This window comes from Jaculus jaculus, chromosome 5, assembly GCF_020740685.1.
Source record: "Jaculus jaculus isolate mJacJac1 chromosome 5, mJacJac1.mat.Y.cur, whole genome shotgun sequence".
Lineage (NCBI taxonomy): Eukaryota > Metazoa > Chordata > Mammalia > Rodentia > Dipodidae > Jaculus > Jaculus jaculus.
Window position 1 is genome coordinate 170,164,624 of NC_059106.1, and position 27,867 is coordinate 170,192,490.

General features: G+C 53.0%; 1 protein-coding gene across 1 annotated transcript; it reads left to right on the forward strand.

Annotated features, from left to right (window-relative positions):
• The first annotated feature begins 865 nt into the window (after positions 1-865).
• Lss (lanosterol synthase) lies at positions 866-27,867 on the forward strand. Its single transcript, XM_004669350.2, has 22 exons — positions 866-970; positions 1,135-1,303; positions 3,211-3,349; positions 5,929-6,037; positions 6,947-7,068; positions 8,206-8,302; positions 10,477-10,615; positions 11,120-11,228; positions 11,650-11,768; positions 12,471-12,568; positions 13,164-13,191; positions 14,509-14,565; positions 15,174-15,245; positions 16,496-16,546; positions 17,088-17,237; positions 18,125-18,221; positions 18,776-18,881; positions 22,736-22,801; positions 23,342-23,422; positions 24,385-24,555; positions 25,463-25,541; positions 26,351-27,867. Exons 1-22 carry the CDS (start codon positions 957-959, stop codon positions 26,480-26,482), a joined length of 2,205 nt encoding a protein of 734 aa, XP_004669407.2. The 5' UTR covers positions 866-956; the 3' UTR covers positions 26,483-27,867.

Below are 27,867 nucleotides of genomic sequence, written 5' to 3' on the forward strand. Positions count from 1 at the left end.
CTTCCAAGTTTTCTGAATGAAAGGTTTTCCCATGTGACGACGTCTTTAATACTCTTAATCTGTTTTGTGATCTTAGATTATTCTCTACCAGTATGCTGTGAGGGAGTTTATAGGTTACACTTCTGTTTGTAAGAGGTGATTAGTGCTGGGCATGGTGGCTCACACCTTTAGTATCAGCACTCTGGGAGGCAGAGGTAGGAGGATCACCGTGAGTTCGAGGCCACCCTGAGACTACATAGTGAATTCTAGGTCAGCCTGGGCTAGAGTGACACCCTACCTCGAAAAACCATTTAAAAAAAAAAAAAGGAAGAGGTGATTAATTCTTTTAGCAACGTAGCAGTGGTTGGATATCAAGTGCCTTCTCCCGAGACCTTGGGCTCCAGGGTCCGGATCGCTCCTGTGGCTGGGGAGGCTGCGCTCGCTCTTTCCGCAGTCGGGACTGTAGGGCTCTCAGCCTACCCCTGCAGCTAGTCCCCAGCCAGACGCCTGTGTCCGGCTTCCTAGGCCTCCTCACCGCTCCTGGCCTCCCGCGTCGCCTCTCTGGACCCGACCCACCTCCTCTAGCCCTCGGCCTGCGGGGGTCTGGCCCCGCTCCGTCCCGCTCCGCCCTTCCCCCTCCTCTGCCCTCCCCTCCCACTCGGGCAGGCGCTGGCTCGCCCCTCAGGCCCCGCCCCCAGCGCGAGGCTCCGCCCATCCGGCTCCGGCAGCTGCAGACTCGCCCCCAGGCCCCGCCCCCAGCGCGAGGCCCCGCCCCTCGCGGCGTGGGACGTCGCGTGCTCAGCCAGTGTGGCCGCCGCGCTGCGCTGGAGTGCGCCTCCGGGCGCTCTGATTGGCTGCGCGAGCATCGGCCCACCCTGCTGTTCGCGTCGGCCGAGGCCTTTCCCGCGCGGGGCGGGTCGGGGCGGTGGTTAGATGGGCTGCGGGCTGCGCGGTCCCGGACTCGGTGCGGCGCCGTCATGACGGAGGGCACGTGAGTTCCGCGCCCTGGGCCTCCCGCGGGTGTCGGGGAGGGCCGCGGCCGGGGCCGGGGCGGGGGGGGGCTCTTGCCGGGCAGCTCGGCGGGGCGGGCCCGGGTGGGCTCCCCGCGTCGGGTGGGCGGGGCGGCCGGGACGCCGCTCACTGTGGTCCGCGCAGGTGTCTGCGTCGTCGAGGGGGACCGTACAAAACCGAGCCCGCCACCGACCTCCGCCGCTGGCGGCTCCGCAATGAGTTGGGGCGGCAGACGTGGACGTACTTCCCAGGGGAGGAGGACCCTGGCAGAGAACAGACCGGCCTGGAGGCCCACTCCTTGGGACTGGACACCGTAAGGGCGACTTGCACGCTGTCACCCCGCCGCCTTGCCTTCCCTTCCCCGAGAAGTAGCAGGGAGCCCTGGCCAGACCATTGCAGAGTTCTTTTCTCGTTCATAAGGCAGATGTGGAGCCGTGCCTGGGGCAGACTTGAGACCTCAGGCACTTGGGGAGGTTGAGGCAGGATTGTGAGTTCCAGGTCCACCGGGGCAATTTAGGAGACTTTGTCTCAACAAAAGTAAAAAGCAAAGAGGAGGGCTGGAGGTGTAGCCCAGTAGTGGAGTGCTTGCTCGACATGTGGTGATGCCCTAAATTCTATCTCCAGTTGTGAAAAAAAATTACGGTGACCTGTGGGCCAATCTTGTGGATGTGTATTGAAGAAGCCCATTCATCCCAGAGACCTGGCCCTGATTTGGTTTTGTTTTGAGTATTCACTTTGACATAATTTTCAATTTATAGAGGAGTTGTGAGGATAGTTGTGATTTTGTTTTTATTCACAAACAGTTCTTTTGACTTTGTTCAAGAAATTCAGCTAGTCACAGAGTCATTAGTTAACAGAGGCTTCTTGTCACTGCACTACCCTCCCTGGCTGCTGTGCAACTCTGCCTTCCTTCTCTGAGAGAGGCAAGTGTCCCAGTGTCAACGGGGCATGAGTTGCTGTCCCACATTGGTGTCTTAAACCTTAAAGAAGTTTTTGATTTTTGGTTTTTGGTGTTCTGAGGTAGAGTCTCACTCTAGCTCAGGCTGACTTGGAACTCACTATGTATTGTCAGGGTGTCCTCGAACTCAGGGCGATCCTCCTACCTCTCTGCCTCCCGAGCGCGGGGATTAAAGTCTTGCACCACCACACCCAGCCTTAAAGAAGTTTTGAGACACGTGGCTGGAGAAACGTGGAATTGCCCCTTTACTGTGTGGAGTATGGTGCTGCCATCACGCTGTTGCTGTTGCCTTCTTGCTGCTGGGACAAAACACCTAGGCAAAAGCAGCTGATGGAGGAAACAGTTGATGTCATTTTAGTCTTGAGGGGGAGTTTCATGGTGGCAGAGAAAGGATGGTAAAGCAGAGCTGGGTGTCATGTCTTGCCACAACAGCTGGCAGGAATCAGAAGTAAACTGAGCCCCTACTGGCAAGTGGAGTTGGGCTGGAACACCCCGAGCCCACTCTCAGGAACACAGCTGGGACCACCAGCTGGGGACCAAGTATTCAAAACACACAAGGCTATGGGGTTACTTTATATTCAAAGTACCATAAAGGCTTTCAGACTTGGTTTCAGATCGAAATAGCTAAAACTTTTTTTTTTTTTCACATTTTGTATTTTTATTTCAACATTTAAAATATTCACAGGTAGAGCATTAAATTCATTGACATCTCCATGGAAGATGTATCAACAAAGTATACAGGCATTCCACAAGTACAGAATTACATACTTTGGATTATATGTATGTTTACATGAGACTTTATCTAAGGAAACACTTTTTCTGGGGGAAAAAAACTGAGGGTTTCACTATGCTAATTTTCATAAAAAGTAAACCAAAGATAATTCAAGAGAGATGGCTAAAGGTAACTCAACATTCTTTACAGTTCATACTTCATACTTAGTCCTCTGCTAACATACCTCTGTCAGGAGCATTTAAACAATGTTCAGTTCTCTTCTCAGCTCAGTCGACAAGCCAGGATTACTTTCTCCCATTGTTTTACCTAAGTGCTTGTGTCTAAAGATATGCTATAGAATCAAGGGGCCTTCACCGCAGCTTAACTAGCCAATGAGGTAGGGTTACTCCTTGAAAGTTTTCAGACACTTATGAAACATAGCTAAAACTTTTGAAGTAAGTAAGTTTGCTCCTTTGACTTAGACTGTGGGTACGGAGGGCCCCTCAGGCAGCAGGCACCCACAGTGCTCACCCTTTCTGTTTCTTTCCAGAGGGCTTACTTTAAGGACTTGCCCAAAGCTCACACGGCCCGCGAGGGGGCTATGAATGGAATGACATTCTTTACGAAGCTACAGGCCGAGGACGGACACTGGGCAGGCGATTACGGTGGTCCACTCTTCCTGTTGCCAGGTAGGAACATACCGCCCCAACTTACGGCCAAGGCTACCCAGGATCACCCTTGGGGGCCTGGCCTGGTCAAACAGGTGAAAACCCAGGGGCTTACGGGATAGGTGCTGGGGAGTGTTGTCTTGTGTCCCAGTCACCGTGCAGTTGGTGCTGCTGGAAAAGAGAAAGGGAAGCCCTGTGCACGGTGCGGGTGCTCTGATGAGGGAGCCAACGATCCTCTGGGGGGTGAGGAGGAGGGTAGCTTTTGAGACCCAGTGGAAAGGACAGGCTAGGTAGAAGCCCAGCTGCGCCAGGTGGACGTGGTCAGGGTACTGGGTGAATGGCTGATAGCCGTGCATGTGGTGTTGCCTCTGAACACCTTGCCCTACGAGGGTATTTGAGGGTGCTCTGGCAGTGGGATTGCATTCGTGCTCCCTGGACACTGGATCGTTTGGTTGGTTAGACTGTTTTACATCCTGGGAATGTTTCAGAACACTTTTCACTGTGACGTGTATTCTTACGCAAATAAGGGTTTGCTTCTTTGGTCACTGCCTTGATGTCCTTATGTCAGATCACGGCCACCTGGCTGGTGGAGCTGCTGTGTGGCTGGTGAGGGTAGGAGCCAGGGCGGAGGGCAGTCTGGGATGAACATGCACCTGAAGGCCAGCCTTGGGATGAAGGGTTCTTGTGTAAAGCATCTGTGTATGTCCACCCACATTTGCAAAGTGGCCCGTACTTGTAAAAAGTGTAACCTGGGCGTGGTGGCGCATGCCCTTAGTTCCAGTGCTGGGGAGGCAGAGGTTGGTGTTAGGGCAGGACAAAATGAAGTCACCCAAGACAGCAGGAGGGTGACAGGAGTCATCCACATTCCTCAAGAAATTGTCCAGCCATCATTTCTCCCCTGCCTAACAAAGCTCCAGGTCTAGATTTACTGCCTCCTTATCTCTCACTGGGTTACTTCTGGTCTCACCCTATAGCTAATGTAAAGAACAGAGATTTACTGCCCCAACAAAGAAATTCCTTCCCTTCCTCACCTTTCACCAATTGAAAAGCCTATAAAGCCCACTATCTGTAACCCAAAGCTGACTGTTCCCACTTCTGAGAGTCAGTCCTGGCAGCTCCTGTTTTTCCCGAATAAAACTTCCACCTTTGCCTCAGAGTGCTCTCTGTGTTCCTTGGTCACTCCTGAACCTTACAGTAGGAGAATCACCGTGAGTTCGAGGGCCACCCTGAGACTGCTTGGTGAATTCCAGATCAGTCCAGGTCAGCTTAGGCTAAAGTGAGACCCTACCTTGAAAAACCAACAACAGTAACAAAAAAGTTTACATAACATCCCTGGGTGGTGTGGCACATGCCTTAATCCCAGCACTTGGAAGGCTGGGGTAGAAGGATTGCAATGAGCTTGAGGCCACCTTGGGTCTGGAGTGAGCTCCAGGTCAGCCTGGGCTGGAGTGGGAACTTGTCCGGAGTGGGGGAATATGAGTTGTTTTTTGTTTGTTTCGGTGTATGGTCTCACTCTAGCCGAGGCTGACCTGGAATTCACTATGTAGTCTCAGGGTGGCCTCGAACTCAAGGTGATCCTCTTAACCTCTGCCTCCTGAGTGGTGGGATTAAAGGCATGTGCCACCGTGCCTGACTCCAACTTTTTTTTTTTTAACTCTCCTCTTTATTTATTTTTATTTTGAGAGAGAGAGAGAATGGACACACCAGAACCTTCAGTCTGCTGTGAACAAACTCCAAACACATGCACCCCAATGTGCACATGTGCAACATTGCATGATTGTTTAACTGTGCGTCTTGGTTATGTGGGACCTGGAGATTTGAACATAAGTTCTTAGGCTTTGCAGACAAGCAACTTAACCGCTAAGTCATCTCTTCAGCCCTATTATTTTAATATTTATTTGATACAGTGAGGAGAGAGAGGCAGATAGATAAAGTTTACAAAACAATATTGGACTAAAGATACGGCTCAGCAGTTACAGGTGCTTGTTTGCACAGCCTGTGGCCTAGGTTCAATTCCCTAGTACCTCCATGAAGCCAGATGAACGAAGTGGTGCGTGTGCGGGGAGCTTTTTTGCAAGAGGCCCTGGTGGTCCCTTGCTCACATGTGCATGTTTTGTTTTGTTTTGTTTTTTTTCTCTCCCCATCCCACTCTCTCAGTACAAATAAGCAGTAAATGTCATACCAGCCAGGGGTGAACATTTTAGTGTTTCCTAGCAGGTGTTAAAGCAAGACCTGTCTCCCCTTGTGGTCCCATTGAACTTGAACTAGTTCCTTTTGGGCCTTTAAGCCTTGTGGGCGGCCGTCTTAAGGCTCTGTGCAGTGCTTGGTGTTTCTGTGCCCTGGAGCGTGGCATGGGAATCAGGCCCAGCCACACGAGCTCCTCGGCCTTGGCCTGGGAGTGTTGCCGTGTGGCTCCTGGCCCTCCCTGCCCTGTCTGTGCTCACAGGTCTGGTTGGGCCTGGAGGGAGTGGTCCTTCTGGGTTTGCTTAATGGGAAGGAGAGGCACAGGGCAGCTTTGCTGGGGATGGGGACCTCAGGAAGAAGGGTTTAGTAGTGCTGAATACCTGCTCATAGTGAGGAACATCCTTCCTTCCACACAGGCCTCCTGATTACGTGTCACGTGGCACACATCCCTCTGCCAGCCGGATACCGAGAAGAGATGGTACGCTACCTGCGGTCAGTGCAGCTCCCTGATGGCGGCTGGGGCCTGTAAGTGTGCCTAAGTACACACACGTGCATATGTGTGCATGTGCTTTTTTTAATGCTCAGTTTCCAGGCAGCTATTGAGAGGTGGGATGATCACAGCTGTGAGCCTGGGTTGGGGTGGGAGTGAGCTTGTCAGGGAGAGAGTGGGCTGACCGTGGTGTGCTGCCTGGGTCTTAGCTTCACCCCTGGTGTTGTGAATAGTTTTCCTGGTTGGTTGGGAGCTTCTTGAGACCCACATTGCAAGTTAAAGCCTTGATGGTTTAAAATCAGTGGCAGGACTTAGTAGTTAAGGCATTTGCTGCAGAGCCTAAGGACCCAGGTTCAATTCCCCAGTACCAACTGCACAGAGGGGCACCTGGAGTTTGTTTGCAGTGGCTGGAGGCCCTGGTACACCCATTCTGTGTGTGTGTGTGTGTGTCTCCCTCTATCTATTTACCTCTGTCTCTTTTTCTCAAATAAAGAAAAAATTATTTAAAATCAGAGGCAGCCCAGACTGGCCTCGAACTCACAGTGATCTTTCTACCTCGCTTCTCTGGTGTTGGGATTGCAAGCAGGCGCCACCACTGCTGGCTTAGCATTAGCCTTTGTGGCAGCAGGTGGAGGGAGGCCTGCTTCCATGAGGCGACTCACAGTCTGGGAGCAGAGCTTCCATCTGCCATGAATTGCCCCTGGACCAACGCATTGACTTGGTGTGGGAAGAGAGTGGAGGGGAGGGCAGGCTGAACCTGCCCAAAGTTTTAGAGCAGTTCTCATCACCTGGGAGGTGAGGGAGTGAACTGGGGTGTGCTGCCCTGTGCTTCCTCGGTGGTGGAAGCTGTTCTGGCATTCTTGTCTAGGCACATTGCACTGCCAGTCTTTGTTGTATTTCTTAGAAGTAATGACAGTCCATTTTCCTACTCTTGCTTCCATTAGGCACATTGAGGACAAGTCCACAGTGTTCGGGACAGCCCTCAACTATGTGGCTCTCAGAATCCTGGGTGTTGGGCCTGATGATCCTGACCTTGTACGCGCTCGGAACCTTCTCCACAAGAAAGGTACAGTGCTCTGTGTCCCACGCTAGGTGAAGGTTTCTGCATGGAGGCAGCTCCAGTGAGTGCTCTCCTCACGCCCTCCACACTCGCGTCCCTTGAGCCCAGGCTTAGTTGCCTCTCTCCTCCCCTGGGGGTTTGATGGCTAGTGCAGCCCTGGCAAGCTCTGTGCATCCACTGCTCTGCAGTGCTTGGCATGACCCTGCACCCTACTCTCAGAGACCTGTGCTCCAACTCCTGCCTGGGTCTTAGTTCCATGGCCGGGGCTACTTCCTGTCTGCCCCTCAAAGCACCTTCCTGCCTCAGGGCTCCCATGTACTGTGTCACATCTCTCCACTTAAAAAAATTTTTTAATGCATTTATTTATGTATTTGAAGTGGGGGGAGAGGCAGAGAGAGAATGGGTGCACCAGGGCCTCTAGCCGTTGCAAATGAGCCCCAGATGCGGGTGCTAAAATGTCACTCCTTCAGGACCTCTTCCTGACCTACCTCAGGTGTTCTGTATGTACTCTCACAAAGCTCTGCACTCTCCTGTGCTGCACTGACTCTGCAACCCAAGGTTCCTGTCAGCTTCCCCACAGCTCTCTTGCCTGGAAGGGGAGTATGTTCAGACCACACTGTGACTAGTAGCTTTCTGGGTCTTTCCAAGTTTTGCACACCTGGGTTGAGAGCACAACCTTCCTATAAAATACGTTCAAATTAACATTTCCATGGGTTGTGCGAGAGGCCACCTGCTGCTAGGGTAGCTGTGGATGTGGGGTCTCGAGAGTCACACTGCCAGGCTTTGTCAGAGAGGGAAAGCCAAGCCTACCCGCCCATTCCTTCCTCCAGGCACATGTGGTCACTGGTCACTGTGCGCCTGGGCTCCTCTCCTGGAGCAAGAGGTGTCCCTGAAGCTTCCCAGGTAGCTGCCTTAATGTGCTCCTTTGGGGCAGGGGCTGCAGGTAGTTCTTGCGCTACACACTCTTGTTCCTGGCTGCTGCTTTCTGCCCAGGCTGGGGTGTCCTAGGCAGTTCTGGGACCTGCTCACGTGACCCGTGGTAGGCTGCCTGCCCCTCAGTTCATGCAAGAAGGGGCACATGTCACTGCTGCAGGCCAGACTGCACAGGTGGTGGCAGCTGACTTGTGCCTGTTCTCCTCCCAGGTGGCGCAGTGGCCATCCCCTCCTGGGGGAAGTTCTGGCTGGCGGTCCTCAATGTTTATAGCTGGGAAGGACTCAACACTCTGTTCCCCGAGATGTGGTATGCCTGCCCTCTGCCTGCCTGTTACACTGCCTTCCCTGGTAGACAGGTAGCACCCAGCAGTGTGGATTAGGCTCCCCGCAGAGGCCCTTTGTGCACCGGAGTCCTGCAGATGAAAAGGGGGTTCTCTATTGGGCCAGAGGGAGATCCCAGAGAGCCCAGGTGTGTGGGGCCTTCTGGGGTAATGGCAAAATGTATTGTGTGACACAGGAGGAAGCTTTGGCTTTGTGGGTAGACAACAGATGATGGTAATTATGAAAGTTTTGAACTTACGCAGGAGTAGAGTAAATTGGATCCCCCCCCCCGCCTCTGCCAGCCAAGCAGGCTGTCCCTGCCTCTCTCTTCCCTTCACCTGATTTCATGTGCTTATTAGTAAGTCCTGGACAGCACTTCACCATCAACACCCACGTGCATCTTTAAGCTGATTATTTTCCTAATTAAGCCAGCAGGATTCCTTATCAGAGCCAGTTTTAGTTCCTTTAGTCTCTGAAACCTGAAATGATCAGTTGTTCTTTTCTGTTTTGTAAGTATTTGATGGGAGCTATGCTTCCCCCCCCAATAGTTTACCCCAGTGTTACACATATTGGTAAGTAGGATTCCACAGAACACAGGGTCCAGCCAGAGGCTGCTATCCTCCTAGATGTGAAAGGGCCACTTGGGAGGGGACAGCAGGGTTCACGAGGAGGACCACGAGCCTCACTCTGCAGTTTGGTTGGGTGCTGATAAGTGGAAGATGTGGAACACCCTGAGTAACCAGTTGGGGTTTCTGTCAGCTCCCCGTGTGTGAGGTGTATTGGAGCCATGCTGATGTCCAGTGGTCCATCAGAGACAGCTGTCCTGGCTAGAGACCTGAGCCAGCCAGCTCCAGAAAGTCAAAAACACTACTGGAGTGTAGAAAGCACCCTGTGGGGATTGGAGGAAGTGCACGAGCCCTGGAGTGGTGGTGGGAGAAGTGGTGCTTTGGCCATGGGCTCCCCCCACCCCCACCCTCATGCCTGTGTGAAGGCGGAAACTTGAAAGAAAAGGGCAGGAGCAGTCTGGCTCACACAGGAGACTGCTAGAGCTATGTCTGCAGCATCAGAGACACCAGAGACCCAGGGCCTGGGAGGTCCTTCAGAATCCTGAAGCTTTTAAGTATACCTCTCAAAATACCCTTTCATTTCTAGAAAATTTACAGATTACAGATTGCCCAGAGCATTCTATAGAGACTTTATAAAAAAAAGAAAATAAACTTACTTACATTCAAGGAGTGTGAGAGAATATGCAGGGCCTCCAGCTGCTACAAATGAACTCCAGGCGCATGCGCCTCTTTGTGCATCTGACTTTATGTGGCCACTGGGGAATTGAACTCGGGTTGTTAGGCTTTGCAGGCAAGCACCTTAACTGCTAAGCTATTTTTCCAGCCCCCTAGACCCTTTTTATTTAAAAAAAAAATCTTTTTTTTTTTTTTTTAAAGATTTTATTTATTTGAGACAGAGGGGAGGAGAGAGAGACAGAGTGAGAATGGGTATTGCAGTCAGGTTTGCATTGCTGGGAGAAATCACCTTACCAAGAGTAGTTTTTGGGCAAAAAAGGGTTTATTTTATTGAGGGGCAGCTTCATGATAGCAGGGGAAAATGATGGCATGAGCAGAGGGTGGGACATTACCCTCAGCCAACATAAGGTGGACAACCAAAACAGGAGGGTGTGCCAAATGCTGGCATGGGGAAACTGGCTTTAATATACCCATAAACTTGCCCCCAACACCACACTGCCTCCAGGAGGCTTTAATTTACAATTGTCATCAGCTGGGAGACTAGCATTCAGAATACTTAAGTTTGTGGAGGACGCCTGAATCAAACCACCACAGAGGGAGCGCCAGGGCCTCTAGCCACTGCAAATGAACTCCAGACTCCATGTGTATCTGGCTTACTTGGGACCTGGAGGATTGAACCTAGGTCCTTAGGCTTTGTAGGCAAGTGCCTTAACTGCTAAGCTATCTCTCCAGACCCCTTGACCCTTTTTTAAAGTTATGTAGGACACTTTTCACACAGAAATACAGTCAAATCACCTGACTGTAGATGTAGAAATACAGTGAACTCACAGGAGTATGGGTGTTCATTCTTGGAAGGGCCCAAGGTTTTCAGGCTGGCAGTGGCATGGGGCTCATGTCCTGCTGTCTCCCTGTCCCCTAGGCTGCTTCCTGCATGGATGCCTGCGCATCCTTCTACTTTGTGGTGTCACTGCCGGCAGGTCTATCTGCCCATGAGCTATTGCTATGCCACACGGCTGAGTGCCAGGGAGGAGGATCTGCTGGTACAGAGCCTCCGCCAGGTAAGCTTCCTGATGCTCAAGGACTTTGTGAAGAAACAGCACATAGTCTTTGGGGCTGGGGCCTCTGGAGTTTGATGGTGCATCTCCGCATACTGGGACCCTGAAGAGTTCTACTTTCTCTCCTGGTAAACAAACTATAAACAAACTGCCCAGAGAGACCTGTGCCATGGCACTATTACCAAACCCCTGAGAAATCCTGATTCACACTTGAAGTCGGGTGCCGGGGAAGCAGCTCTGAGGTGAAGTTTGGGTAGAGGAGGTGTGCCAGGGCTCTCAGGCCCAGGGGCGCTCTTCAGAGTGGTCTGGTGTAGCTGAGGTAGGTGTGCCCCATGCATTGCAGTGGGCGTGGGCATTCGCTGTGTGCCCCTATCCCTGAGAAAGGATGTGATGCAGAGCATGGGAAGTTGGTAGCTGGAGGCCATTCCTTGTTGGAATCAGAATGCCTGTGCCTGGGACATGTGTCTCCTGCCCTCAGCAGCCACTCAGGTGTCCCCTTCCTTCTAGGAGCTCTATGTGGAGGACTATGCCAGCATCAATTGGCCAGCACAAAGGAACAATGTTTGTCCTGATGACCTGTACACGCCACACAGCTGGCTGTTGCATGGGGTGTACGGTAGGTGCCTCCTGAGGGCTGGAAGAGCAGGGCGGTCCACGCGTTGCTCATGCAGCTCCCATCGGGTCTTCCTCTGGCTCATTCTGTCAGTGTAAGGATCGACCTCTGCTGGGCCCTGGAGTGGGGTCCTGATTCACACCAAGGACCAACTGAGCTGGACTTTCATTCTCTGAAGACTCCTCTTCAGCACTCAGATAGGGTAGGGCAGGGCAATAGTAGGAGAGGTGAAGCAGCCCTTCCTGGATGAGCTGAGGGTGCAGGTGAGGCAGGGTAAGTGGGAGTCTGGGGAAGAGAGAGGCCCGTATGCTGTTCGGTGCAGGACCTAGCCCTGCTGGGGCTGGGGCAGCCAGCATAGGAATGCCGGGCTAAAGCCACATGTTTGCTTTTATTCTGTCTCCCGATGGCCTTGGGTGACCCGCAGCGTTCCTCAACCTGTACGAGCGCTTCCACAGCACTGGCCTGCGTCGGAAGGCCGTCCAGACACTGTACGAGCATATCGCTGCTGACGACAGCTTCACCAAGAGCATCAGCATCGGCCCGGTCAGTGCTCCACCCCGGGGCCTGCTGATGCTTTATGGGCAGCAAGGTCCTGTCACATGCCCTAGGGGCTGGGTTCCATGGAGCTGAGGTTAGGGCAAATTTCCTAGACGCTAGACCTCCTGAGCTTTCTAGCCAGCTCGGAGGGGTGCTTTTCCCCAGCTCACTCCCTTCTGGTTCCCACCCTAGGTAATCCACCTTCTGCCCCTCTTGAAGGGTCTCAGGTCCTCAGGGGTGGTGGGAGCAGTAAAGTTCTTAAGTCCATTTCTGGTCTTCACTTGACACAGACCTCTGGCTCCTGATTTTGTTCTGCCTCCTGGGTTTGGCCAGCTGAGTGCGTGCTGCCCCAGGCTGGGTACTTAGGGATACTGGCTCGAGCAGGTGGAAGTGCCGGGGACCCAGCAGGGAAGCTGTCCTCAGAGGTGAGGACAGCTGAGGAAATGGAGTGGACTGCGCAGTGTTCACTGTACTGGATGGGCTGCTACTGGTTCTCTAGAGAAATGCGGCTGCAGACTCCTCGTCCTCCCTTAGCCTCCTCTTTTCTTAAGCTGTCCCAGTACCTTGACCAGCATAGCTTTGGTCTGGGTCTGTTCCTGGGGTCATGACTAGACAGAGAAAACTTGGGAAGCCCCCGATTACAGCAGACAGTGCCCTGCCTGGGCCTAGGGCCTATTGCACAGGTCTTGATGGCTGTATCTCCTGTAGATCTCGAAAACCATCAACATGCTTGTACGCTGGGCTACAGATGGGCCAGTCTCCCCTGCCTTCCAGGAGCATGTCTCTAGGATCCCAGATTACCTCTGGTGAGTGGCTAGGTGGCAGCTGGGAGATGTCTCTGAGTGCCGACTTCAGACACACAGGCATGGTGCTGGGCCCACATGCCTCATTCACTTACAGATATCAGTGCCAAGCTTCTGCAAATAATTCCTGGAAATAGGAGCAGTGCCAGTGAGACTGTCTTTGGGAGGGCTTACCAGATAGTAGGACCTTTGGGTCATTACAGACGTCTGGAGGCAGGTTCAGGTCAGTGTGAGGAAACATCAGCCTGGACTGTGTTGGAGGCGGGACAGTCGCAGGGACTGTGATGGGAAGCCCTGCGCGTGCTCGCGGAAGCCATGTCCCTGTGGTGGTGGACTGTACAGGGACGGCGGGGCTGACCTTGCTGCAGGTCCTCCTGCTTGCTCTGAGGCCAGCTGGTGCCCACTGGGTAGGCTGCGCTCTTTTCTCCCGTGGAGTGCATGAGCCTAGCTGGGTAGTGCTGGAGCCAGCATCAGTGCTGAAGGAGATGGGCAGGGCCGCCCCAGGGAGAGGAGTGCTCTCCTGCATGGGGCTCCAGTTGGCCAGCTAAACTTTCAGCTTTATCCTTGTCACTGACACGGTCTTTTCTCCTCCTCATAGGCTGGGTCTCGACGGCATGAAAATGCAGGTAAGGGCTACTGGGCTAAAGCAACTGGCTTTCTTTGCAGTCATCTCTGCACCCGCCCCCCCTTATTAGTACTTTATTGGGCAAGCACCTTAACCTCTAAGCCGTCTCTCTAGCACTGCCCTTTTAAACATCCTTTTGGATTCCTTAAGAGTCAGAAGTGACAGTGGGGCACGGTGCTGCGTTCCTGTAATACCAGCACCGGGTTGCAGGAGTCAGGAGAGCTGTGGGTTTGAGGCCAGCCTGGCCTACCTAGCAAGACTCCATCTTACAAAGAGAGATTTTCCCAGTATTGTTTTGGCAGTGTATGCTAAGTTACCCTGTTGCCTGCATGTCCTGGGGTGCCTGAGTCTCTGGTTACTGTGAGTCCTTGCATGCTCACCCAGGCTGAACACGGCAGCGTGCGTGGCCCCGGCCCTGCACGAGTCCTCCCGCTGCGGTGCAAGAGGGCTGCGGCTGGCGCCGGCCTCTCTTCTGAGGCCACTGGAGCTCCGCTAACAGGTCCCGAGAAGCCTCTGGGGATTGTCCTCCATGGCCATCGGTATAAGAGGCTCCTCCCGGGTCAGAAGGGTGTGCCCAGACCTGGGAACCTTGTGAGGACTTGCTTTTTGTGGGTCAGAGTGGTAAAGGAAGGCAGACGTATGGGCCCTTGGGGAGGAAGTGGTACGGTGGAGACAGCACCCAGTATGTGGTCAGCATTGTTCCAGCTCCATCCAGGGCCACGGCTGGTGGGTGGAAAGCGCCTATGTTCCTTTTTGTGTGAAAGTGCTGGGCTGGGGTACTGGGGAGAGAGCTGCCGGTCTGCACTACACCTGTGGGTGGAGCCACAGCTTTCTGTTGGATGTTTGAGGTTCCCAGACAACAGTCACTGGTGAATTGGCCACCCACCACTCCTTTCTGAGACTAAGAGTGTTGTTGGATGGCCCAACCTCCCAGGTTGGGATTGGGATGGGCGCTCCCCACTCAAGTCCCAGTCGTACGTCACCTGGGTCCCCGCGACCTCAGGCATATTGGAAATGGGTGTGAGTAGTTTTGGCTGTGTCATGTCTGCAGTAACCTACAGTTACTGGTGAAGTGTTGAAGCCCTCAAAGGATCATCCATCCTGGATATCTGAGAGGATTGCTGTTCTGTTGGGGAACTGCAAAGACATGTGACGGAGCTCCATTACCCACTTCTGTCTGTAGGACCTCGTGTTCTTTCAGAATTAGTGTTGGCTATGAGGTTTACAGGATGCAGGGTCGGGGGTGGGATATTGTGTGGGTGAGAGCCCTTCGATCCAGTGCATATTGTTACCATAACAGCCCATCTTTTGTGACTAGGGCACCAATGGTTCACAGATCTGGGATACGGCATTCGCCATCCAAGCATTGCTGGAGGTATGTGGCTCTGCTTCTCCATGCAGCCTCTGTTTGACTTTCCTGTGCACAGAGGCCGCACATTCACTCTGAGAGATGTGGCACTGCATGCTACACTCTACTCTTTGAGGTTCCCACTAGGCTGGCCCCCAAATGCCTGACAGTCATGTGGAAGTGTTGGTCCTGTCTGGCAGCCTGGATGCTAGACTGGGATGGACTTTTGGGGATGGGTCTGGGGAGGGAGCAGCAGGGTGGTGTCCAGGCTGGGGGGGGGCTGGAGTTCTTACAACTCTGGCTGTACGCTAGAGAGAAGTAAAGGTGCTTCTGTGCTGGGAACGAGGGGGGTGGAATTCTGAGGGTTTCTGGACAGCCCAAGACCTAGGCCAAGTGGGACTGCGTGGGGGGGGGGGCTCACGAGGTAATGGGGGCTGGCAACCACCCAGGGTGGTCCTCTGCCTACTTCACTCTTCAGTCATGTCTCATGGACTTTGATGTCTCCACAGTTTAAGTGCATCAGGAAATCCTGGAACCCTCTTAAAATGTGCTTACTTGCAGAAGCCAGGGAGGGTCGTCACAAGGATATGTGTGGTGGGGGTACACTGGGTCAGCCATACTACTCTGCTCTGTAGGCAGGTGCCCACCACAGACCTGAGTTTCTGCCCTGTCTGCAGAAGGCACACGAGTTCCTGAGGCTCTCACAGGTGAGAACACGCCCCTCCTGACTTCTGCCCTGCACCACTTCCCCAAGCTGGTTTTCTCAGTTGCCCTCACCCTGCACCACTTAGTCCCTGTGCCACTGTGATGCACCGAGTCATCCCAGAGCAGCTGTGGCAGCGGCCGGTCCCGCTGGTGGCTTCTGCTGTCTGTGCTGGGGAGTCTGTGCAGAGGGCCAGAGCCAGGCCTGGGAATCGGCTCAGGGGCGAAGTGCTTGCTGTGTAAGCGTGACTGGAACTCAGATCTCTAAAATCCACATAAGAATGGGACACAGTAGCAAGCCTGCTGTGTGAAGACGGGGAAAGGCAGAGACAGGAGAATCCCAGAAGCTCATGGATCAGCTTGCCTGACATACAACAACAAGACTTTACCTCAAATAAGGTGGAAGGCAAGGACTGACGCCCACAGTTGTCCTCTGATCTCCACACTGTACCATAGCAAGTTGTGTGCATGCACACACATAAACACACACCAGATTAAAAAGGTGTGGGTGTGGGAGCTGTGGTGCATCAAGAGCTGGTCCCTGAGCTCTACAGCTTGTTCACATCCCAACATCTTTGAGGTGCTTTGTGCCAGTGGAGTCACTGATACCAGTTTGTGCTGTCTGTCCTGAGACTAAGTGCAGCTGTCTGTCCTGCCAGTTCAGTGAACCCTTTCTCAGCCTGATTGGACATTTCAGTGTCTCTCTCCTGCCTGCCATGCGCACCTACGTCCCTCAGCATACACTGCTCTCCAGGCAGGACTCTCACACTCTACTGCAGACATAGTAGCCGCCTCCAGCCTCGGCCCTGTGGGGTCTGACCTGGAGTGCCTCCTGTACACGTCCCCAGCCCCTTTCCTCTGGTCTTGGAAGGGCGTGGCCTCTGCTCACGGCTGCTCAGCCCTGGGGCTGCTGGAAGCAAGTTGGGCTGCCTCTCCCCCAGCCGGGCCTTCTGCTGGTCCTCGTCTGGGCTGCTCACTGAGCAACGGGGCTGGGGGAATCATGTGAGCCCTGCTCAGACCTGTTTGCTGTCACCAAGCTGAGTCCTGTGGTTCAGGACCACCTGGCTCGCAAAGTGGGCAGAAGTGTGGATTGCGCCAGCCTCCGGCTCATCCTGTTTCCTAGCAGTGCCCAGGCTATGGTCACATGGGCAATGCCCCGTGGGCACTTGTCACCCTTATGGTGGCTGTGGCCTGGTTCTCCAGTGGTACAAGGTACCAGCATGGGTGCTTTCTGCATGTGCTTCTTTCTCTCCAGGTCCCGGACAACCCTCCTGACTATCAGAAGTATTACCGCCAGATGAGAAAGGTGCTCATGGGCCGGGCCTCCCCATGTCCTCCCCGCCGGAGCCAGCTGTCCTGCTCTTTGAGGAGGGCTTCCTCTTGTTCCTGCACTGTGCGCGCTGCAGGGCCTCATACTGGGAACTTTGTCGCCCCCAGGCAGCCCGTGGCCATGCCTCAGGGCCATTTTAGGTGTCCAGCACGCACAGATTTTAAGTCGAGCTGAATACGAGCCTGAATGTTGAGAAGGCAGGGGCTTTGGAAGATGCAGGCCTGGCATTAGCCTGCTTGTGCTGGAAGGGCCCGCTCGTAGGTGCGGGTTATGGGCTGGGGCTTTGTTCTCCCAGGGGTTGTAGGGCCCCTGTGCTGCTGTTCAGGTCCCAGGCAGCCCTCCTGTGAGACTTGAGGGTACCTGTAGTGGGCTGAAGCCCTGGGGTTCTTGTGCTGAAGCTGAGATCTGTCCATACGTGCTCAGCTTGGGTACTCCTGTGCCCAAGTGGGCTTCTGCTCTGACGACAGCTCTTCAGGGAGGGTGCTTGACTCTGTCTGGTCTCTTGCTGGCTCTGCAGGGCGGTTTCTCCTTCAGCACGCTGGACTGTGGTTGGATCGTTTCGGACTGCACAGCTGAGGCCTTGAAGTCTGTGCTGCTCCTGCAGACACGTTGTCCTTCTATCACTGAGCACATCCCCCCAGAGCGGCTCTGCGACGCAGTGGCTGTGGTGAGGACCCCACCCCATTCTCCTCGTGTCTTTGGGGCGTGCCTGTGCCCACCTCCACTTCAGTGGCTCTGCCTCAGCAGACAGGCTCACACTGAGGTCGCATCGGAGGTGGGGGATCAGGAGCCCTGGGCCGGACCCTGTGCTCTAAGAGCTGGTGCCTGAGCTGTCCAGGTTCTGGGGAGCTGGTGTGTCTTCTGAGGCTTCTCTTGGCTCTGGAGGCTCCAGGATGTCCATGCTGAGTTGTAAAGCTCGTGTGTGTGTTGGAGGGCAGGGATGTCATTATGCCAGGGCCTCCCGTCCCTGCAAGTGAATGAACACCAGATGCATGTGCTACTTTTTGCATCTGGATTATGTGGGTGGCTTGGGAATTGAACCCTGGATCACAGGGTTTGCAAGCAAGTACTTTTAACTGCTGAGCCATCTTCTTGGCCCTGTCTCTTTCAGTGCCTTCAGATGCTGTGCAGGGCCAACTGCAGTGGCTGCAACAACTGCATTGGGCACCCAAGGGCTCAGCATGAGAACTGGCTTCTTTTTTTTTTTGAAGCAAGCCCAGTAGACTTTTTTTTTTTTTTTTTAAATGAGAGAATTGATGCATCAGGGCCTCCAGCCACTGCAATTGAACTCCAGATTGTGTGCGGCACCTCATGCACATGTGTGACCTGGGGCACCTGTGTCACTTTGTGTGTCTGGCTTTCGTGGGATCTGGAAAGTTGAACATGGATCCTTAGGCTTTGCAGGCAAGCACCTTAACTGTTAAGCCATCTCTCCAGCCTGAGAACTGGCTTCTTTATTCCCCTTTTCTGCCCTTTTGGTCCTCTTCCCTGTGGTGCTTCTAGAAAGTTCCACCACAACCTGTGTGCTTAGTGCTCAGAGCACTTTTATTGTAGTTGCTGAGCCTGAAGAATTCTGATGGAGGCTATGCCACCTATGAGACCAAGCGTGGGGGCTACTTGCTGGAGCTGCTGAACCCCTCGGAGGTCTTCGGTAAGTGTGTTGGCTATGCCCGACACGCTGAGATCCTTTTGGGGGTGCGGGGGAGAAACCGTGGTTCTGTCTCAGCCCGGCGAGTTTGGTACACACCCAGCTGTGTCGGAGCGCGGGCCGGCTCCTGCTTACCCAGAGCGTGTGCGTGGGGAGGTTACCATGTGTCCCATTCTCAGCGCGGTGTGAGCGCCAGCACTGAGTTGTGAGGATGTCTTGGGGGCCATAGCTACATGTGGTCACTGTGGTTCTAGCTGGGCAGAGCAGGCTCTTCTCTCCTTACTGGTCCCTGATTATCCTACTCCTTGGCCTGAACAAAACACACTTTTGAGGGGGATTCAGCCATCGTCTTTGTGTCCCGGCACCTCCTGCTCAGTTGGAGAGGCGTGCAGACCTCACCGTGCCCCCTGTGTCCACGTACACATACCCGGGGTTGGTCTGGAAGGTGACCTCTGGGCACAGGTTCTGCATGCAGCATTCTTGCTCACCACATTCTTGCCTGAATCACAGGTCCTAGGCCTCAGCGGAACTTGCAGGCCTCTGTTCTTCCTTTCCAGGGGACATCATGATTGACTACACGTATGTGGAGTGTACTTCAGCAGTGATGCAGGCTCTGGTCTGTTTCCATAAGAACCACCCGGACCACAGGGCGGCGGAGATTAGGTAGGGAAAGCTGCCTCCTGACTGCTCAGCTGCAACAGGCCTCACCTCCGCGACCTGCCTCCCTCACAGGACAGCTGTTGAGGGTGGCTTGAGTAAACACAGGAACAGTTTCAGGCACTCCCAAACCCTGTAGTATAGATGTTGGCAGGTGAAAATAGCACAGTTGTAACACAAATAAGCTATTTATTTTTTAAAGTTTATTAGAGAGAGAGAGAGAGAGAGAGAGAATGGGCATGCCAGGGCTTCCAGCCACTGTAGACGAACTCCAGATGAATGCTCCACTTTGTGCAGCTGGCTTAGGCAAGCGCCTTAACTGCTAAGCCATCTCTCCAGCCCCAAATGAGCTTTTTTTTTTTTTTTTTGGTTTTTTGAGGTAGGGTTTTACTCTAGCTCGGACTAACCTGGAATTTACTATGTAATCTCAGGATGGCCTCAAACTCATGGTGTTCCTTCTACCTCTGCCTCCCAAGTGCTGGGATTAAAGGTGTGCACCACCACGCCCGGTTTGCTATTTTTTATATATTAGCTTGCTGTTTTTTATATATTAGAAGTGTTAGAGTTGCCAGGCATGGTGGTTCATGCCCTTTTAATCCCAGCTCTTAGGCTGAGGTAAAAGGACCTCTCAGTTTGAGGCCAACCAGGGCTACATACAGAGTGAGTTTCAGGTCAGTCTTGGCTAAAGTGTGTCCCTGTCTCAAAAAAAAAAAAAAAAAAAATCAGTGGACATACATGCCTAGCTGTACATTAGTGTCCAGGTCACTGACAGCTCGGCATTGAGGCAGGAATGGCCAGAAGCACTTGGCCTTGTCACCATGAGGACTCTGCCATCACCTGATTTCTGCCCCTCCTTTTTGTCCTGTGAAGAGGCTGGCTGCCTACCCTCTCTGTAGTTGGTTATTGCTCTTACTTTGAGCTTGCCTAGGTGGGATCTCACACTGTGGGCACCTGTTTGTGAGCTGAAGTGGGTTGGCCTTTGCTCTTGGGCTGGTAATTGGATACAGATGCCAGGTTCTGCACTTGCCTGTCACTGACACCTGTTAGTAATCACCTTGCTGTAATAGCTCATGCTTGTCTCAGGTGGTCCGTGTATCATGGGCAGGGCCTACACAGGGCAGTGATGTTCTCAGCCATGGTTATAGGATGTGCAGTTTTTGTAAACCATTGTTTTATATTACATCATGATTACATTGCATTTTCTTGAAATGTTAAGTATGGGGTAGATCAGTTTGGTTATCATGTAATGCCTGGCTTATCGATTGCTGGATTCAGTTTGAAGAGTATTTTAAGATTTTTATAGCTATTGTAATTTGAATCAGATGTCCCTCATAAAATGCTTGGCCTCCAGCTGGTGGTAATTTGGGAGGTGGAGCCTTGCTGGAGTAGATGTGTTTCTGGGGGCGACGGGCGTTGGAGCCAGCTCCCCCATTTGCTAGAGCTCAGATCACTCTTTTTTTTTTAATTTTTTTTTTTATTATTTGAGAGTGACAGAGAGAGAGAGGGAGAGAGAGACAGATAGAGAATGGGCGCGCCAGGGCTTCCAGCCTCTGCAAACGAACTCCAGACGCGTGCGCCCCCTTGTGCATCTGGCTAACGTGGGACCTGGGAGCCGAGCCTCGAACCGGGGTCCTTAGGCTTCACAGGCAAGCGCTTAACCGCTAAGCCATCTCTCCAGCCCTCAGATCACTCTTGTGCTGCTGTTTTCCATTCACTGTGGCAAGGAGGTGATGCTCAGCCTCTGCTCTGCCATCTTCCCCTGCCATCGTGAAGCTTCTCCAAACACGTTCCTCCCAGCAACTGCTTTTGGTCATGAAGGTAACCACTACTGAAAGCTGTGGCTGTGAGGCGCTGATCTGTGATTCTGCTTTCTGTCGGTGTTCCTGCAGGTTCTGTTAAAGTAATGTTGGGATTCATAATGAGGCACGAGTACTTTCTTTGCAGATATTTCTTGGAAGAGTCTATGTACTATTTCTCCCCTAAATAAATGTTTAGGAAACAAATTACTGAGAATCCATCTGTGCTGGGAGTTTTGATAGAATGCTTTAAATTGCAGGCTCATTTAAAAAAGCAAACTTGAGCCCAGGTCAGCCTGGGCCAGAGTGAGGCTCTACCTTGGGAAACCAAAAAGTGACAACAACGACAGACCCTTGCAGTCCAGTGCAGACTTGTTCTGCCTGTCAGTCTGGCGGTTTTCCACTCCACCAGCTTTATCACCACCTAGAGTTGACACACTTGTACTGAGCCGCTTGTTGGCATTTTAATCTTACTGCTTGTTTAAAAGAAACCATTTGTAGTCTCAATTCTGCCAACTGTACACTTAGTTTTAAACAACGTTTTTGTGTGTATGTGTGCAGTGTGAGTGCACAAGTGTTCAGCTCATTTGCTCAATGCCAAGGAGAGTAATTGCTGAATCCTTTGGCAGGCATCTGCTGAATGTTTTTTAAAGCTTTTTAAAATTTTTTTTATTTATTTATTTGAGAGCGACAGACAGAAAGAGGCAGATAGAGAGAGAGAGAATAGGTGCGCCAGGGCTTCCAGCCACTGCAAACGAACTCCAGACGCATGCATCCCCTTGTGCATCTGGCTTACGTGGGTCCTGGGGAATCAAGCTTTGACCCAGGGTCCTTTGACTTCACAGGCAAGCACTTAACCGCTAAGCCATCTCTCCAGCCCACCTGCTGAATTTTATAAGAAACCACTAAGCAGAAATGGCAGTAATGAGTGGGAACCATGCTGTTCCCTATCTTGTTAGTTCTTGGTCTGTGGAGCAGTCCCTTACTATTTCATTTAACATGTTAAAATATTTTCATATGGGCTGGAGAGATGGCTTAGCAGTTAAGGCACTTGCCTGCAAAGCCTAACGACCTGAGTTCAGTTCCCCAGCACTCTTGTAAATCCATATGCACAAAGTGAGTGCTCCATGCATCTAGAGTTCATTGCAGTGGCTAGAGGCCCTGGAGCACCCATTCTGTCTAGTCTGTGTCTGTCTGTTTGCAAATAAATAAAAATATTTGAAAACAATCTTTTCATGCTGGGTGTGGTGGTGTATGCCTTTAATCCCAGCACTCGGGAGGCAGAGGTAGGAGGATTACCATGAGTTCGAGGCCACCCTGAGACTATATAGTGAATTCCAGGTCAGCCTGGGCTAGAGTGAGACCCTACCTCAAAAAAACAAAATAAAACAAAAATCTTTTAACATACTTTCAAAAATATTTTATTTATTTGAGAGAAAGGCAGAGAGAGGAGAGAGAGAATGGGTATGCCAGGGCCTCTAGCCATTGCAGACAAATTCCAGATGCATGGGCTACGTTATGCATCTGGCTTAAGTGTATACTGGGGAATCAAACCTGAGTCACTGGGCTTTGTGGCAAGCACCTTAAATTAACCATTAAGCCATCTTTCCAGCCTCACATACTTTTTAGCCATCTGTTACTGTTTTTACTTTGGTGAAAAATTCATCATCTATTTCAGCATAATGTCTCCATTTGTTTCCATTCAAGTACTGTTATTTGGCCATTGTCCAGTTTTGGCCTGTGATAACCATCTTGCTGGGGGGAATGCCCGTGTGGGCACTGGGCCACACCCAGACTGCTTTGTGCTTTGCTGCCCTTGACAGTGTCCACACACAGCCTGGACTTGGTCCTTTCCGATGGCACGGGTTCAGCTTCGTGCTTCTTCCTTAGCTCTGGGGCTGGGGGTTCACTCCTCCTGCACATGTGACGTGATACTGTGCGGCCACCTCTGCTTCAGCACTGGCCACCAAAAAGAAGAGCTCTATGTCCACTTTGACTGGTGTGGTGGGACTTGTTGGAGGCATTGTGATCTGTGGATGTGTTCATTAACCCCTTGCATTGCAGGAAGGCCCTGGAGCAAGGCCTGGAGTTCTGCCGACACAAGCAGAGGGCTGACGGCTCCTGGGAGGGGTGAGTGACTGCCCGGGCTCTCTTGCGGGAGAGTTGACGGAGATGGTGACGTGGCCGTGACTTGGCGGCTGCCCTTACCGCTGCCTTCCTGAGAGACTGACGTCCACTGCTTCAGCAGTTGCTGGGTGTTCCTGGTGGACAGCACTCTTTGGCTGGTGCCGGCTTGTGTCGGAAGGGCCCTGAGGCCTGAGTTGATTGTCTTTCCTGAGTACATCAGTTCTTTTTGTCTTGACTAGTGTCAGAACCAGATGGACAGTGCTGGCTGGTGTGTATGTGGCTGCATCTTTTGACAGCAACCTAAGCTATACCCTTTCTCCACTTCCTGTACCCTGACATGTTTTGGTTGTGTGAAAAAGGTCTTGCTGTGTATCCAAGGCTAGCCTAGACCTAGTGATTGTCCTGCTTCAGCCTCCCCAATGCTAAACCTACAGTCAAGTACCACCATGTTGGATCAGTTCTGCTCTCTGCTTGAGATTGTTCCAGTACCTGGGCTGTCAGCAGAGTGAGGATCAAGGCTGACCCTCTCCTGTCTCCTCCTAGATCCTGGGGAGTTTGTTTCACTTACGGCACCTGGTTTGGCCTGGAAGCTTTCGCCTGCATGGGCCATGCCTACCAAGATGGGTGAGTGCAGCTGCTGGGCCGCCGGCGGGTGAGGGCGGTGTCACGGTGATGCTGTGCTGTGGTGTTTCTTTTTCTTTTTTTTTGTTTTTTTCTAGTATACTTTCAAAAATATTTATTTGAGAGAGAGGAGAGCAAGAGTGGGTATGCCAGGCCCTCTAGATCCTCCTACCTCTGCCTCCCAAGTGCTGGGATTAAAGCGGTGCCACCACACCTGGCTCTTCTTTTGATATTTGAGAAAAAGAGAGAGAGAGAGAGATAGGAAGGAGGGAGGGAGGGAGAGTGAGAATGAGCATGCTAGGGCCTTCAGCCACTGCAACCAAATTCTAGGTGCATGCGCCACCTTGTGCATCTGGCTTATGTGGGTCCTGGAAAATTGAACCTGGGTCCTTTGGCTTTGCTGGCAAGTGTCTTAACAGCTAAGCCATTGCTGTAGCCCAACTGATTTTTAATCTTTCTTTTAAATTTAAATTTAACTTATTTGAGAGAGAGAGAGAGAGAAAGAAGGAGATAGAGAATTCCAAGTTAGTTGAAATGAGAACATTTCACTGGCTTATGAGCCTTGTCCCAGGTCCTCTCACAGTCTTCCAAATCTCTGACCCCTCGCCCTGAGTAACAGAGTTCAGGGAGTGAGGCCTTGGTCCAAGCCCTGTCTCTGGCTTTCCTATCTAGTGCTTTTGGATCCAGTGGGTGTCGGTGGCAGGTATATTGTACTTAGCCTCTTACAACCCGAGTTTGCCTGGCTCTGCCTTCATGTGCCTTGTTACTTAGCCGGCACTGACGTGAGACTGTCTGCAGCCGCAGAGCATGTGTCGTTCTGTCCTGCCGCTCTGGGAGGCTGGCATGCTTGTTCCCACTTCACACCCACAGGCCGCTCTCCATACCTGCCTGAGGTGGCCTGCCAGGTGGTATGTAGTGGGCCTAGACCTCCAACGATGTTGTGTCAAGTGTTTTGCTCTCTACAGGACTGCTTGTGCAGAGGTGTCCCGGGCCTGTAACTTCCTGCTGGGCCGGCAGATGGCGGACGGAGGCTGGGGGGAGGACTTCGAGTCCTGTGAGCAGCAGCGCTACGTGCAGAGCGCCCGGTCCCAGGTCCACAACACATGTTGGGCCCTGATGGGGCTGATGGCTGTCAGGTAGGGGTGATGGAACCCGTTCCTGGGCCAGGTAGTCCAGGGACAGGTTCATGAGCAGGTGGCCTGTACTGTGTGCAGATAAGGGAAGAGGTGAAGGAGCCACAGGGCTGAGCCTCTGTTTAGCTGTCACTGGAGACGGAAGCAGCTGTCCAAGGCCTATCTCCATGTGAGGCCTCTCATGGGACTTACCTCGTAGAGGTGGCCACGCACCAGCAATGGTGTTGATGGTCAGTGCTGGCTAGCACGGTGAGAGAGCCTGGCCGGGGACGTGGGCTGTAGTAGCGGCTGGCGCTGGCTTAGGGGCGGAGCACAGGTCCCTGCAGCTGCTCTTGACGGCCTTGTTTCCATAGCTGGTGCTAGACCCCAGGTGTACGCACTTCAGGCCCTCACAAGTGTAGGCGCACGTGCACTGTGCATGTGCCATCTCCTGTGCTGCCCTGGTAGCACTTGTGGAATCTTCCTCTTAGTCACTGTGTGCAGGCACAAGCCCGGGGCACCCTTGCTCCTGGTCAGCCCTCCACTGCTGGCTTTGGCTCTGCTGGGCCCTTAGTTCTGGAGTCTTACTCTTGCCAGGGCCTGAGGCTTCTGTGGCCGCCAGTGGACAGGGCGGGCATGTCGCTTGTCCTCTCCTGGGTCATCTGTCGTCACCTCACGCTAGGTTGCTGTAGCCACTGTGTCTTACAGGACAGAATCGGGTTTACAGGAGGCTCGTGCCTGGCCTGCCTGTCCATCGTCTTGCTTGCTCTGCTTCTCAGGGTTTCCTGGGAAGAAGGTCGCAGCGGGACCCGCGCTGGTCGGCTCGTGTTGAGCGGCGCTGCAACATTGAGGGTTGTGTTCTGTTCGGTTGCACAAGGGTGGGTGTTTCTGCCCTGCGGCACGTGTGTTCAGCCTGTCTTCTCTTCCTCAGGCACCCTGACGTTGCTGCTCAGGAGAGAGGAATCAGGTGTCTGCTCGCCAAGCAGCTTCCCAACGGTGACTGGCCTCAGGTGTGCAGGGTCAAGGCGTGGGTGGCCCAGCGCTGACTTGCCGCTTGTGTGCCCGTTTTCACATGCTCTCTTGTGCCCATGTTTGTCTTGGGGCGTTTGGAGATCTGGGATATGGACACTGCCAGGCAAGGCCCATGCTGGTGGTGGTCTGTGAGGGTTGGCTGGGCCCTGAGCACATTGCTGCGTGTGAAGGAAACTGATTCAGCAGGCTGGGCGGTCAAGGTCCTGCAGGGCCTTTGCTCTGCTGTTGAGCTGGTGCTGCGTGTCGCCCTTGCTGACAAGATGAACAGCTGACGGTTGACACTCGTCCCTGCAGTTATAGGAGTTAGCCCCCCGCCCCAAGAAGGAATATGCTGCCTGTGAGGGCTGCAGACCCAGAAGAAGGTTTTTTTTAGGCTGGGGCCAAGGTTGAACAGGAAGGCCACTTGCCTGTGCTTCCCTTGTTGTTCACTTTTTCTTAAAAATTTTTAAAAATTTTTATTTATTTATTTGAGAGCAATAGACAGAAAAAGAGGGAGGGAGGGAGAGAGAATGGGTGCATCAGGGCCTCCAGCCACTGCAAATGAACTCCAGATGTATGCACCACCTTGTGCATCTGGCTTACAAAGGTCCTGGGGAATTGAGCCTCGGACCGGGGTCCTTAGGCTTCACAGGCAAGCGCTTAACTGCTAAACAGCTCTCCAGCCTTGCTTCACTTTTATCTGCTGTCCCCGGACAGACTTACCTTGGAGGTGGGCAGCCCAGCAGTTGGGGTCATGGTTCAAGGACAAGCCCTCAGTGGCCTTTCATGCTTGTCTCTGTCCTTCCAGGAGAACATCTCTGGGGTATTCAACAAATCCTGCGCCATCAGCTACACGAGCTACAGGAACATCTTCCCCATCTGGGCCCTGGGCCGCTTCTGCAACCTGTACCCTGAGAGAGAGCTCGCTGGTCGCCCCTGAAGACGCGCCTGCTCGTGCTGCAGCTGGCAGGCGGGCGCTGTGGTCATGCAGGCCCGGACGAGACTGGTGCTTCTTGACTGGGTGGTGGGATGCTCTTAGCCCTACTCCAGCCTTGTTTTCCATTTCTGGAGATGTGGGACAGAGGCGGGCCCAGTGACTTGTGACACTTGAATGTCAGTGCAAGCGTAGTGAGATTAGCTAATGTGAGGAAGGGACCAAAGTAAAGAGATGCCGCACTCTGCAGCTCCCAGGTGCAGGCCCCTCAAGGAGTGCAGCGGGGGTTCCTGACCAGTAAGTGTCTTTGGGAAGGGATCAGCTGGGCCACTTCTCTTCCTGCCTTGTGCTGTTTTAGAATTGGCCCTGGACCAGGCTTCTCTCAGGCCAGTGCTCCTGCGTCTTCTGTTGCTGGGCTGAGGGAGGTACGACAACCCTATGATGCTGGCATGTGTGGGAATGGCCAAAGGAGAGTAAGCAAGCTAGGGCCCTTGTTCACCGTGCCTCAGACAGTGGCTACTGTCCCTGAAAGTGCTGCTAAAAGCCACTTACGGTCACCATTTAGTCCTGGATTTTCTTGAGGCTGTGTGGTAGGGAGCTTACCCCTAGGTGGCATGCCTGCACGCAGTGTATGGCATCAGCCTGGGACCCGGCATCCTCATCTCTGGAAGCACAGGCACACAGGAAACGGAGGGTAACTAACAAGGGTGGAAGACATGGTGGTTGTGGTTTCAGCCATGGGGCACCACTGCAGCAGGGACAGCTGTCCACGCCCAGCTCACCACTTGTGCGTGCTGAACTGACCAGGCAGGTTTAGCAGGACACCCCAAGGCCACTGCCAACACTTGTGCTAAGTGTGTGCTGTGAGTTCAGATGAGAGCCATGTTTCTGGGGTGATGCTTCTTTGAGTGAACTGAATTTCTCCTGGCTTATGTGAGGCTATGGCTTTCTCAGCCAGCCATGGTGAGCAGGGGCCAGCCCGGAGCCTTCTCGGTCTATTCCCCTGAACCCTGCTGCCTTCTGGGCAGGTGGCAACCCCAGCCTCCTCTGACCCCTGCCCTCCTAGACTGGGAGCTTTCTGGTGCCACTCTGATTCCTTCCTCTGTGCTCAGGAGTCTGTAGGGCTATCCTCTGCCATCTGCCTCCGGTCCAGCCTTCATTGCCCACCTCCTGTGCTGTTCCTGCGCAGACGTCCCTGTCACCGTTCTGCTAAACACAGGACAGGTGGATCACGGCCCCTGCCGGAGCAGCGGCAGCTGTGCTGGGAACTCCAGCCCCAACCAACCACTGAACAAACAGATTCTCCAGAGAGGCAATCAAGCCCATTTGATATGACACTGTCACTTAAAGTCACCTAGGACCATTCCCTTAATAAACATTTGATCCCCTTA